The 14,196-nt window shown below is 42.0% G+C and overlaps 1 protein-coding gene across 1 annotated transcript in view; it reads right to left on the bottom strand.

The window, feature by feature from the left end:
* The window catches only part of ank2a (ankyrin 2a, neuronal), a gene marked incomplete at its 5' end in the record, with an annotated part of 80,721 nt that extends 79,232 nt beyond the window's left edge, over positions 1 to 1,489 (bottom strand). The window contains 1 exon segment of the mRNA XM_083983764.1: positions 1,364 to 1,489. Coding sequence (XP_083839890.1) covers positions 1,364 to 1,489 — 126 coding nt within the window.
* Between the last annotated feature and the right edge of the window lie 12,707 nt (positions 1,490 to 14,196).

Raw genomic sequence — 14,196 nt, 5'->3', positions numbered from 1 at the left:
ACCTGGCGCTTGTTTAAATGTTTATGCACACAGACACACAGCTAAATCAGACTGACACAGGATGCAGCTCATAGTCACACACACAGACTCTAGAACCAGCTTCATGTGATTACAGTTACAGACACACACACACACACACATCAAAACACACAGGTAACATACAAATGCGCGCGGAAGCGCGCACTCCTCTCCCACACTCTAACACACACAGGTAACTTCATGTGATTACACACACACACACACGCAGTTAACCTAATGTGGTTACAGCTCCTCTATCAGTGCTTATAGAAAGATGATCATGTGTCTGTCTGATCAGCTCTGTCTTGACCTTAAGATCGTGGGTTTGATTCCCATGTTGACAGAGATGGCAAAACCGGCAGTAGCCCCGTGGCCCATTCAAAATTTCCCGAGAGGAAATTTTCTAGTTAGTTTTAGTTGTTTACTTACACCATTGCCATATATCATTGCCACCTCCTGATAAGGCACTATTTATATAGTCTGCCTCAAACATGAAGATATTGATATCAGTAGTGAGACCTTTCTAACTGACTGATATCAGTCCAGATGTGCTGCAGCTCTTCCCCAATAGGTGAGTGGTGGTACAATCTATAAAAGCTTATTAACATTCACAGCTGCAGACTTGATGGATTATTGTAATCCTTTAATAATGATTGATAAACATTTATGCTTGACTGACAATATAGTTAGTGCTTTTACGATGCTTTGTAAATTGATGCCATACTAACATTTAAATGCATACACAATTAATAATTAGGTAATGCGGTAATATTATTTTAATAACTTGATAACATTTATGACTGTAGATTTAATGGTGTGTCCTCCATCATGCATTTAATTGCCATGCTTGAGGAGGATTTTCCACAACATGGCAACTCAAAAGTTGGCATTAATGGCATAAAATTGATCTGTACATCACTGGAAAACTATTTATTAATCATTATTGGAGCCATTAATTACATCTTAAATCCTAATCCTTCTGATATTAAAAGATTATAATGGTCTCTTTCATTTTTTATTTCACAGACTATAGCTGTAATCACAGATGTCATCAAAGGTTTGCATCATAAAATGTCCCATACTGTGACCCTCTCTCTTCTAAGTTCAAGCCTTTTCCACATCTGTCATCTAGTCCACCACCATCCGCCTCCCTACTAAAGGATCTGAGAGGACAGCAGCCTCAGCACCATGCATGGTCAGCCACAATCCACATCTGTGCTACCCCCCACAGCCCACTCTCATGCACAATGTCCCCATACCAATGCTTACACTGTAGTCTTGAATCCACAGGAGCATGAAATCTAAATGGTAGAGAGGATACATGACACAAACTATGAATGATTACCTGCCGCTTTCGCTCAGCTCTTTCACGATGCCGTCTCCTCCTCTCCCTGGCTTTCTGCAGAGCCCTATATTCTGGATGTTGCTCAAGCTCACGAGCTTTCTTCAGGTGGGCAGCAGCATGAGCCATGACCTCACTTTTCTACCCGTGTCTGTCCCAAAAAATTGTTTTATAAAATGTTGGAGTTTCACTGTGTTAACCTAATATGGACAGACTACCTCTACTTTTTTGCCATGAAGCCAAATACATTTATTAAATTAATTCTTCAATGAATATGAAAAAAAAATTGATAATGTTAAAATTACTACAGCAAACCCCCTTCAAATCTATGATCATCCGAATCCAAATCATCATCCTTAGCCAAAAATATTTATCAAAATTATATAAAAATTCCCAAAGCAAAGAAAAACTAGAAGAACTTGTAGAAGTATTTTCGGTCCAAAAATGATTCCTCTTTTCAATACAAACTTGAAATAAACTGTCCGACCATGTTTTCTTTTCTTCTATCCTCCATCAGTGGTAGTTCCACATCAAAGCTGGAAACCGATACTAGACGATCATATTCTCAGAAAAACACACACACACAGGTCCACACATCCACACAATAAGGAAACTGACATCCATGTGTGCAAACATGAGAGAGTGCAGGAAACTGGGACTGAAAAAAGGGTGGTAAATGATGAGAGTAAAACCCATCCACTTACACACAAGCACACACACATACACACACAAACAGGGAATGACCCGGTCCAGATGTACATCAAAACCCTGCTTCATGCGAACAGATGTGACAACAAAACGTGTTTGTGTGTGTGCAGCATGTGCACGTGCATGCATGTGAATGCTAATGTTGTGTATGCAAGCCACAGTCACAGGAAAGTGTTTATTGTGTAAGGGGTTTAAGGAGGCTGCATGCCAACAGCCAGCTGACTGCTACAGCAACAGCTACTCTCACTACTGCTGCACACTATCCCGAGGGAAAGACACATGAGGAGCAGGAAAGGTTAATGGGTGAGGAGGGGAGCGGGGTGAATTAGAAGCTGAAAACAGGGGAAATAAGGTGAATGTATAAGCCATTGCCCAATGATGGCACCCCCCTTAGTGGTGGTAGCAGAAAAGCAAGACTTTTTACTATCAGAAATAATTTTAGGAAGATAAATCCAACCCATAAGTCTAGTAAAGAAATATCTGCATCAGCTGAGCAATAAATCAACAAAGGGGAAAGTGAATAAAGTTGAGTTATAACAAATGTATATAAGCAAGTTAATTATCGAATAAACTGTTATTATAATAACAGAGAGAAGGACTAGGATGGAGAAACTGGGTACAGGTTGTCCTTCTGTGAGACAGCAGAGAAGACGGGACACTCCACTTAGTCTGGGAGGGGGGACCAGTTAGCACTGAGCATAGGCTCCCAATCACCTGCAGCTAACAGGCTTCCCCTCTGCACGGAGAGAAAGTGGGTTGGTCTGAATCTCAACCGCACTGCACCCTCAGTACGGGCAGCTGATTGAATATTATTTGACAGCTCATGCGCGCGTGCGTGTGTTTGTTTGTGTGCGTGTGCATGTGTGTCCACCACCAGCAGATGAATGTCAAGCTTCTCTCTCTGTCAGTGCTACAAATGTTAAGAGTTTGAAATTTCAGCACCAGGGACAGGGACACTATCTCACACCTCTATTTCTGTTCACACATTTTGCCTGCTATGTTTCCACGGGCTCCAGCGCAACATCTCTTTCTACTGCTATTAATGAATGGGGACAGATCTGCTGAGTCACCCCGCACTGTAATGGTTTCTAAAATGTTGCAGCATGGTGCATTCAGCCTGAGTGCTTCATTTAGTTCCAGGATGATCCTGTTGTTGGAGGAAATACATCATTCTGTGTTTGTGCTCTGCTCCTCTAGCACTCTCTGCTGGTGAAACAGAGAATAACTTATTGTTCTCTTGAGCAAACTGCTACTTGATTTAGCACAATGAATAGAAGATGAAGAAGAGAAAAGAGAGATTCATTCTTGTTTCTGATAATACTCATTCACACTTATTTGTGTTTATCTCATTCAAAACAAGATTTTAAAAGATTAAATCTTCAGATGTACTTTATTTCTCAGAATTGTTTATCAATGTTTAAGTAATGGCTTTTTTCTCAGCTTTGCAGTGATACCTGTGAATCTGTTTTTGCTATTTCCATGAGCCCACATCATGTCCTTATGTCCCACCCCCAGTGCTTGACACTAGTTGACATTTTTAAGGTGGTCTTTTGCACCTTGTATCGTCTTGCCTATGAACCTTTTAACTGCAACTGAATATCATATAATATAACTAATATTATAACTCCTTGAGTTATATTTCAGTCATGAAAGTCACAATAACTAAAACTGAAACACAAAGAAAACTAAACATACAGGACTCTGAAAAATCTAAACTCTAACAACAACAGTGACTGGCTGCTGCCTGGCTTCTTGAGTTTCAGAGTTAACAGACAAAATCTATAAGCATATTGATCAGCATGTTAGTTGATCCTAAAACACTGTTCTTACAGTAATATTGTTACAGCAGTTTGTGTGTGTATATGTAGCCTACTATGTGTGCAGTATTTCTATATTAATATTATGAACTTTTTTGTGTCTATGCAACACCAAAAGCTGATCAATGACCTCCATTGATTCCTTCCATCACTCAAGCAAGATGATGAGGATTAGGAGAATACATTATAAACTAATGTGTGTGTGTGCTCGCGCGGCCATTTGGGAGTCAGATTACATTTAGGGAGGGCACTCCACAGAGAGGTGATACGTACGAGCTCTTGTTTCTCTTGGTTTAGTGGATCCTCTAGATGGGGAGGGGTTAATGGTCTGCTTTCCATTTTATAGATCCAGAGGCTTTTATATGACCCATTAGGACTCTCTGATAGACAGATATGAGAGACGCACAGATCAGCACACATATCCGTTTCCCGTGCCTGTTCATGTGATTCAAACTGTGATTGGATGATTGAGCTTCAACACATCTACATCTATATGTATAAACACACTCTCTCTTATATGTTTGGATATTAATTACATACATTTCACAGTTATGATTATTCCTTGTCTTTTGGCAATGTTGTTTGATTTTTTCAACAAAATATTGTCTATCAACTAACTACTAAAATGAACCAGAGGCTGCCTCAATTATGCTTTCAAACATTTAAACTATGCATAGCAAACAAGCTAAAAACTATAAAACCACTGTGTGTTTCTTTAACTTACCTCTCTGATAGCCATTAGCCAGTATCTTATTTGTTTTTGCCAAGATTGGTGTGGTTGTTTTGGCTGTTGCCGTTGCCTCTGTTTATGATTTGTCTGCCTGCTAATGGAGCTACACTGCTGACTAGTGGAGTAATGTTAGCGATGAGTGTCTGGCAGAATATAATGCATCCGAGGTTTAATGCAGGAAGGATCTTTCTGTTTCAGATGACTCATTTAGACTTCAAGAAGCTCATACATTTTTCATGACAACTGCAGCTCATCCAGAAATGCTCACTTTCATTTGTGCTTACATTTGTTTGGTTTAAGTGATGCATTATGCTTATGTTACAGTAAAGGGATAGTTCAGGTTTTTTCACGTAGGGTTGTGTCAGGTAGTTATACACAGTCTATGTATTACCTGCTATTCAGATGAGCTTGCTGCCGGTTTGGAGAAGTAGACATTCCACAATTTGACTGTGCACAGGCAGACCTACAGTGTGCACTGTATTACACTGTAGATCAGCTGTTTGGCCCAGAAAATGCTATTATTAGAAATACTGTAGGCCAGCTCAACTGTTGAGAGAGTGTAGTTCCAAAGAAAAGGGCTGTTTGGCAGCAAAAGGAGTGGCACATTTCTTTTAGTTGACCCCATCCACGGCAGTATATCACTCTGCTTCTCTACAGGTGCTTGTGCCCACTTCTTCAAACTGGCAGCTCCCCAATCAGAATCTACTGCAAGTAAAACACTGACTATGTAACTCCCTCACACAACCCCAATCACTTTAACGTGGTGAGAGAGTGAGAAACTAACTCCCCACACAAGACACAGATACAGAGGAGGTGACTGGAAGTTTAAAACCAAAGAGAACCAGTTGCTTTCCACACTTACAAAATACATTTTCCATTACTGTCAACACAAGTGCATCACTGAATGGGTTATTCTAAGGCAACACACTGCTGGCCACAAAACCTCATGCACAGAAGACAATGAAACAATGCCAGTTTCTCACAAAAAAATGGTTTTGCCCCAAAGAAAGTTCAGGTCTTACTAGTTAACTGAACTTTTGTGTCAAGGTGTCTTTTAAAAAAATTAAAATAAAAAAGAACACTAAAGGAACACTTTTCTCTGCCAATAAAACACAACCACACATCCTTTCTCTCTGTTTTCCATCTTTATGCCACTGAGCTACTTAATGGAGACACGTGAGTGGTTGGTACAGAGTTGTATGTTTGTAGTCCATCATAGTGAATTGTAGCAATATAAGCAAATAAGGACAGTGGTTTCAAAACAAAAGACACCACATTCAGAAAACCAAAGGAGATCTGCAGGGACCACAGTGAAGCTCAGAATATGCACATGTCATGCGTACACAAAGATGCACACAGACACACATTTCTCATCCTCTCCCTTCAGGATATTGATTCCAAACTGCAGCTGAACCCTGTACCACATGACTGTAACATGGAATATCAACACTATGCTTTTGCCTGATTATTTTCAATGCAAATTCCAATAGTTTACACTGGAGAGGTCCCTGAATAGTAACATTACAAGGTTTCTCTGCAGTTTTTTTCCCCTCAAAACAACTTACTGTATGGTGCGCTTAAATGGATGGCATGCCATTCTGTACATAGGTCAGTGTAAATATTGTTAATGCCTAAACCACCAGTCTATACATGAGGTCTGCCTTGCACAGAGACAAAATAGTCAGGAGAGTGGAGACAGTAATGGATTGGCTCAATGATGTGATTTAAATGTCAAGTCACTATGCGGCCACTTTTACTGCTTAAGAAAGGTCAGAGCCGTAAAGTCCACACATTCTCTCTCTCTCTCGCTCGGTCTCTCTCTCTCTGTCTGTCTGGTTTCCACAAAACCAAATCACAGAGTCAAATTTAATAAGAAGCAAACCAAGCAGGCAGTTAAAAATCCAGATCAGACCACACCCAAACACACCGAGACAGGGTGGGTGGGTTGGTCAGTGGGCGCCTGAAATGAGCAGAGAGGTAATGGAGAGATGGAGTGTGCATGGAACATAACCTTGATAGTCACATAATACGCCCCAAGAGAAAGACAACTGGAGCGACAGAAAGTGGAGAAGACCATGCCCTGTCAGAGCAGCTGTACAAATAGATACATCTGATTTGTGACTTAACTGATTGACTGGTAACATGACTTGCTGTATTCGTCCTTCAGTGTTGCCACATCAACAGCTCTCTCCATTTACAGACAAGCTATACCCTACCCTATAGGCAGACACCAGTGCCACATTAACGGATTGCTTGCTTTTGCTTTTTGCTACATTAGGCCGCAGCCCTCAACATATTTGTTTTCTCAAAGCAAGCTAAGAGCACTCTAAAAGAATCTAGATGGGCAAAAATGCAGAGTAGGTGACCTGATTACATCTGTAAATTCATTATTCACTTCCTGCAAGTGATGGCAGGTTTCTGTAGAAAGGCTATGGAGAAAATGCAACGCCTGCAACCATCACCGACTGCCTTTCTGTGATGCGGCAGTGCTGGTGTGATATCCACTGCATTGGAAATGGCCGTCATACTAATTTACGGCTTTCCCTCTTTTCCTCCTTGGAGAGCTGCCCAAGTCCCCAAGGAACACATGACGTCAGTTTGCTGTTTCTGTTAATGAGATCAGAGAAAGGCTCTGAGCCCACTGGAAAAAAAAACTACCATATTCCAATTGGACCTGTAATCCCGCCACATGCTGATGAGGAACGTCAATATTCCTAAAACCAGAGTGAGGACTGTCTGAGGTAGTCTGTAATGTGCTGGACCACTAAGGCAAATATTTAAGCCATACAGTGATCTGGACATGAGACTAAACTGAATTAACCAGAAAAAATCTGATACTGTGGACATGGAAACAAACAGTTCAAATGGTCATCTGTGTGACTTATCTTAAATCTGATTACTCTGATGTCCTTGTTGTGCACCGTTACAGTACACAGACAGAATCCTTGTTTTTCCAATTTGGCCCACTGTTCATGTGCTAGTTTCGCTATAAATGATGAGAGATTGCACTCCCCTTTGAGGGCTGATGTCATCCAGCGTCAGATGACAAAGGGTATTGAGGCAGAAACCGATTTAACCTCCAAGTCGAATGTATGATGAATAATGAAGCGTGTGACCTAAAAATTCACTGCAGCCCACAGTCATACTAGGAATGCTGAGTGATGGCGTGCGACTCGGAGAGAGAGAGAGAGAGAGAGAGAGAGAGAAATAACCAGGCAGACAATTAGTCCAACAAACACCCATAACACTGGGAGTCAGGACATAACAAAACAGATGCAAAAGTATGAACATTTAATAAGTGGCCATTCTTGTCAGTTCTGTTTTGGGTAACACAAAATTACAAATAGGCATTGAGGTAAACTGCGCTCCCATCTTCCAACTGTGGGAGTTCACAGTTGCGTCACAGCGTCTTCCTAAGCATGTGGCAAAAGCAGTCTGGTGGTGAGCTGGCATAGGCCTGTGTGTGTGTGTGCATGTGTGTGCATGCGCACCTGTTTGTCTATGTGCAGTGCTCTGAGCCACACTCAACAACACAGTGAAAAGCTTTGATGTGTTTCCCTGTGAGAAGTCCTTCACTTACTCAACTCAAACATGATGAGAGGCAGCAAAAAAAAAGACAGAGGGAGAAGAGAGAGAGAGGGAGGGACGGAGAGAGAGAGAGAGAGAGAGAGCTAATTTACACAAAGGTGTTGGAGCTGAGCTTCTGAGAAGTCCATTGATCACTGACCACACCCTCCACTCTCTCTCTCTCTTTCTGTTTTTCTCTAACGGGAAACAGTTCTAAGGCCATGATGAATAATTAACATCTAAATGACTCCCACTGCCCTCAGTCCAAAAACACCTGCCCTCTATGAAGCAAGACTAGCAAAGGAAGCATCTTATGACAGTAAATAATAATTCCATATCCTTCCCTGTTTGCTCCGTTTCAAACGTTGTGCTTATATTCCTAACTAGGGGTGGATCGATTCAATAAATCCATCAGTTGTGGTTCATAAACAGTGTTTGACTTGATTGTGCCTCTGCAATCTCAGGGTTATTGTCCATTTTGCACCGATTGCCCGGACTGACCTTTACTGAAGGTGTGATTCAGGCCAACACAGTGCAGTTGGGTGGCAATGCAGTAGGGACAATGAGTAAAAATAGAGGGTTTGCCTGAACTTAAATATAATAATAGATTACATGTATTGCAGTGTTAACTGTGAAATGGAAAATGTTTGTTACATAAGAAAAGAAATGAGAGATCAAAAGGCAGCACCTGCAGTGGTGGCAGCAGGTTGGTGGTTGGGGCATTGCTGAGCCGTCATCCTGTACTGCAGTATAAGATTGTGTTTCTGTCGTGGTTTCAGTATATGAACCTCTAGTTGTTATGCACCTGAAGCCAGTGGAAGTCAGTTCATTAACATCAGTCATTTCATCTCTGTGCACTATGTACTCGCACTTTCTCTCTTTATGACAATTTTTTATTGCCACAACTTCGACTGTCTGTGCTCCTCTAATGAAGAGCCTTTCATTAAAACTAGGAGAGGAAGGTGATGACGATGATGACGAGCTATGACTCATCAAGCGATGCTATCTCTGCCCTGCAAACATCCATCAGGGGAACACAGGCCAATGTAAGATGGTGTCAGATGTAACTAGGACACCTCAACTGGTTATGACAACCAAGAACTCCAATGCAGGATGTTGTTTGTGCCCAAATATAGACATGCTGATGCTCCTTTTGGATCTGGGACAAGGAATGCCGATGTTTTTCTCAACACCCTATCAGTATTACACAGTATAGAAACTCAAATGAACTCCAACCTACATATAATATCATATGACTGTTGCTTGTATGTTGCATCAGAGCTGGTTGACAGGTTGGTGTTGGTATTTGGAGGGCTGACCTTCATACCTAATATGGTCACTCCTGCAGGTGAATGTAGTCACTATAATTAGTTACTAGAAAGAAGTGCTTTTGATAAGTTTTGCCAAACTTTCAGTAATTTTATCTTCTTGAACTTGAGCTATTGTGCAAAGTAGCATATAAGGTAGCAAATTTCACTAGCTTGTTTTGTCTTGCCAGATACCCAAAAGTCCACAAACATACAATAAAGTAAAGTCTTCACATTTGAAAACCTGTTGCAACTGATTACCGTTGTTGTTGTCTGTTGTTAACTAATCTATAAAATGGCTGATCATTTAAGATATGTAATGGACAGACATACTTTGTTGAGTCATGCCTACAATGCAAAAACAATGCAGGAATTTCACAAGAACCATACATTAATTCTTAATGGCAATTGGTGACCATCAATAGAAGTAGTGATCTTCCAGTAGGTCTAAGCACTTAAAACCAGGTGCTCTACTAGCTCTAGTAAATACAGCTATATAATGCTGTCTGTGAGTGTTTTGGGGTGTGTGTATCATACATACACCCTGTACATCTGCACCAGCGGAGAGCCTGTTCCTATTTGGCACCATGCAGTAGAGGACAGCTGTGGTCATATGTGGGTGTATGTGTGGATGTAGCCTTTCCAGGGGTAATGTAATGAAGGCCATGGCTCCATTAGGACTCTCTTCCTGCAGAGTCCCATCTTACCACTCCCAGTGGAGAGAGAGAGAGAGACAGATAGGCAGGCAGACAAAGTAAGGCAGAGGAGACACAGAAAGAGAGGTAGAAGAGAGAGAGAGAGATGGAAATCTCAAAGGCTGCAATGAAATCTGACCTCCTGGCACATCAGAAACTCAGAGGAGGGACCAGTGGTGGAGAGGAGTGCAGGGTAGACAGGGGGGAGGGATACAGGGAGGGTGGTATTTTGGAGGGAAACAGGAGATGACTAGAAATGACAGCCAAGAAGACAAGGAGAAAACTAGGGTAAAGGATCAAACCTTGGTTTTAAAGCAGTGAGATGAAGTGAGGCTGTAGAGGAGGAAAGATGGAAGGCAAGCCAAATAGAAAAAAGAACAGGGGAATTTGGTGCAGGGAGGGAAACAGTAAGTTCACTGGAAATGGGATATTCCTACCAAGCAATGGGTAAGAAATAGGTTAAGGTTAAGTCTTAAACACGGGGCATCTCCAGACGTAGGACTGGCACACGTTGAATATAGACATTTGTATATGGAGATAAACAAAGTCAGTAAATAGTGCAATGTGCTGCTGCATTCTAAGTTATCTCTGAAAACATATCCAAATGTGGCCAGCATGTCTGGAGGTTCAGAGATTTGCAGTATCAATATCAGACTGCAGTATGATATAAAATCCAGTTCTGGATTGATCTCTGTGATCTAAACTCTAAGTATCCATCACCTGCAGGAAAGTGAATTGGTTTAACATACAGTAATAAGACACATCTCTGTATTGTTCAGATAGAGGAGAGAGGAGAAAGCAGGAGGAAATGGCTAAACACCAGCCCACAGCAGCGTGTAGATGGCCAGCGACACAGGTTCAGTGAGCACAGAGACATGGACACACAGCCACTTGGCATGGAAAGAGCTATTTCTCTCCAGAACAATCACACGATACACGGGAAGTATTTTTAGACCGGAAAGTCAGAGCCTCACATCACAGTATCCTCCTGTCATTTTCTCTTTTTGGTTCACACATGCAGACCCATCACTGCTGTACTGAGCTATATGTAAACTTTGAGCTTTTCCCAGACACTTTTTATCTGAATGAATCTAAACGTTATCTTTCACTTGTCAAATCATTTTGTGCTTCTCTTGCACTTTTCCCCCTATCGCAGAGTCAGTTCCCCCAAATCACACAAAACATGGTTCTCAAGTAGCTCTCTCTGACTGCACCTAAACAACCATTAGTTTTATGCAGAATTCTAAGATGATGTTAGGGTGTATTCACACCTGTTTAGTGCGCACCACTGTGCAAACAGAACACAACACAACATAATGAAACTGAATGGTAATTCGTTTTGGGGTGTCTAAATATTGAAAATGCTGCTAAAAGAAACTTTACAAATGTCTTTCATGAACCAATGTGATATTCATTCATGGTTATCTTCGAGGTCGCAGTACAGAAACTGTTCTTCCTTGCAACGTGCTGCCTATCAAAGGTTAATAGGAAAAAGTAAAAACCATACACAACAAGATCTGTGTGGAAAAGGAAATTGTGTGGCTTCAGCAAATCAAAATGCACCTTTAACATTCAGTTTATTTTGCAAGAAATGACTGAATAATGTGATCCATTGTCGTGAAACTGCATAAGCCATGACTTACGACAAGACTGGATTTAGAAATAGGTAAATGTTTTCTAACATTTTAAAATCATAGATCATGAATCTGAATCTGAATCTACAAGGCAAAACTGTGAATGTGTACAAATCTACACCCTCCTCATCCCTTGCTGCATCTTGTAAAAACAAACAACTTGAACCTTTATCCCATTCTTATTCATCTCAGTCTCCATGGCAGATAGGTGTGGTGACATCACATTATTCCCAGCATGGCCCCACCCAGCCTTTACATGATGATTTAAACAACAGCACTATCAATATTAGAAAATGTTGAAAGTTTGATGCCTCTATTAGTACAATGTTACTTTTGGCTTCTGATGTCCAGCTCTACAAATAGTCTGGTCATTACGGTTAGTGCCTGATGGTTACTGGCTCCGTCTGAGGAGAAGCCACAGACAAATAAACCAGGAGGAATCACTACAGGATCATTGACTGATCATTCATCAGTGCTGCCATTCATTATCGATCAGTGGGGGCCAAGTCAGGGCCACTGTGCTGCTGCTAGGGACGAGACATTGAACTCTGCAGTGGTAACTGACTATTTCCATGTGACAACCAGGTCCCTCAGTTAGTGTGCCACCATAACAAATAAGCAGCAACAAATATAAAACCTTTTCACCACTGTGGTCAATCAGACGGAGCACACAGTCCATTGTGTAACATTTAACACTATTTAACAGTAACCAGTTGCTATAGAGCGTGTAAAAAATTAATAAAAAAAATACAACAGCACTTCCTGGCTAAAAACTTATGAGATGCTGTAAGTTTTGCATCGAGATCTTGGAGAATACAGTTGTGCTCGAGTTGAAGTCAAAGTGAGACTTATTTTCCAGGTTAGACCACTCCATCGTGGTTGTGTGGACCAACAAATACTACCTGTTTGGACAGTGTGCTTTTTGATTTTTCACGAATTATACAAAAACCTCTGAGTGCATCCAAGTACTGTATATGAGCTCAGCTGGGACCCCACCCTAAAACACAAGACTAAGGTGTGTGTCTGAGTGCAGCGTGTGTGTATGATACTACAGTCCATTACCTAAATCACATTAGCCTGAGAGAGTGCACTGAGACAGGAAACAACCATCCACCATCTCCTGACTCACTTTCACTGAACTCAAACACTCAAACACACACACACACACACACACACACACACACACACACACACACACACACACACACACACACACACACACACACACACACACTGCTCAAAAACAGATTGTAACACTTTTCTGCTATTCTTGCCTGCAAAAAATTTGCAATGGTGTGCTGAATTTGTCAAAACACACGTTGGTCTGAACAATAAGGATATGATGAAGTTTTGAGGAGAGGAGAGGAGAGCTGGAGATGTCTGCTTTGTAACCAGAATTTTAGTTCACATAAGACCAGAAAGACTTACTGGCATACCAGCCCTGCCCAAGAGTGCCCTGAGAGAGCACTTCGTACTGTAGGCACATCTACACAAAGACACTTCAACCAGCTGTGCATTATGCAGTGATAGAACCACAATCAAGAACTTGTATATGAATGTGTGAGCTCATATGTTTCAGACAGAATGCTATGAAACTACAACCCATCCCACCTATTAAGCCTCTATAACCGTATTCTCAGAAAGCTACAATACACCATACTTAAGGGGCAAAGTGGACAGCTGTGAAGTCAGAGCCAAGGATCATCCTCTGGCCAGTAAAGCCCAAGATGGTCCATGTAAACAGTAAACCTACAGTGCTGGGTGTGAGGTTGTAAACATGCTCTACACTGCAGCCCGTTATAGTTACTAGAGGAGTTGGTGCAGGCCTGGTGGTGTTTATTTTGACGACCATAACAAACTCCCGCAATTGGCCTATTTCTACTATGACACCCCTCCCGAAGCACATCGCTCGCGTCTCTTATCAAAACAGATGGTATCTCCTCTACAGAAAGCTTTCCTCCTCTAAGCAGCTAATTTGAGTTTGATGCACATCAAAGAAAACCTGTCACATCACAGCGCCGACGTGCTTTAAACGCGGCGACGCCTTTGACTGTTCTTCCCCGAGCGCAAAGCATCAGCAGCGGCTTGTGCAGCTGGTTTACACGGCTCACTGGGCCGGTGGTGGTGGTCAAAGCGCGGGTAGCAGGCTGCGGACAAGACACCCACCTGCCGTATACGGTTCTGGTGCAGCGGTGGTGGTGGTCCACCCTCAGGAGACGTGTTGCCCGAAGAAGCCATTTTCAAGTCACGGTCGGAGCCGCCGCCCCTGGAATGACTTTCTTCGGGGCTACTTGCCATTCTGTCTCGGGCTGACTGCTGCTTCTGCTGCGGAGGGAGGCGACGGAGCCAGTGAGGGGTCCTTTTGCCGGAGCAAGGTG

The sequence above is a fragment of the Trachurus trachurus genome (genome assembly GCF_905171665.1).
Source record: "Trachurus trachurus genome assembly, chromosome: 1".
In the NCBI taxonomy this organism is placed as follows: Eukaryota; Metazoa; Chordata; class Actinopteri; order Carangiformes; family Carangidae; genus Trachurus; species Trachurus trachurus.
Note: the sequence above shows the minus strand (reverse complement) of the source record. Positions and strands in the feature narration are given on the sequence as shown.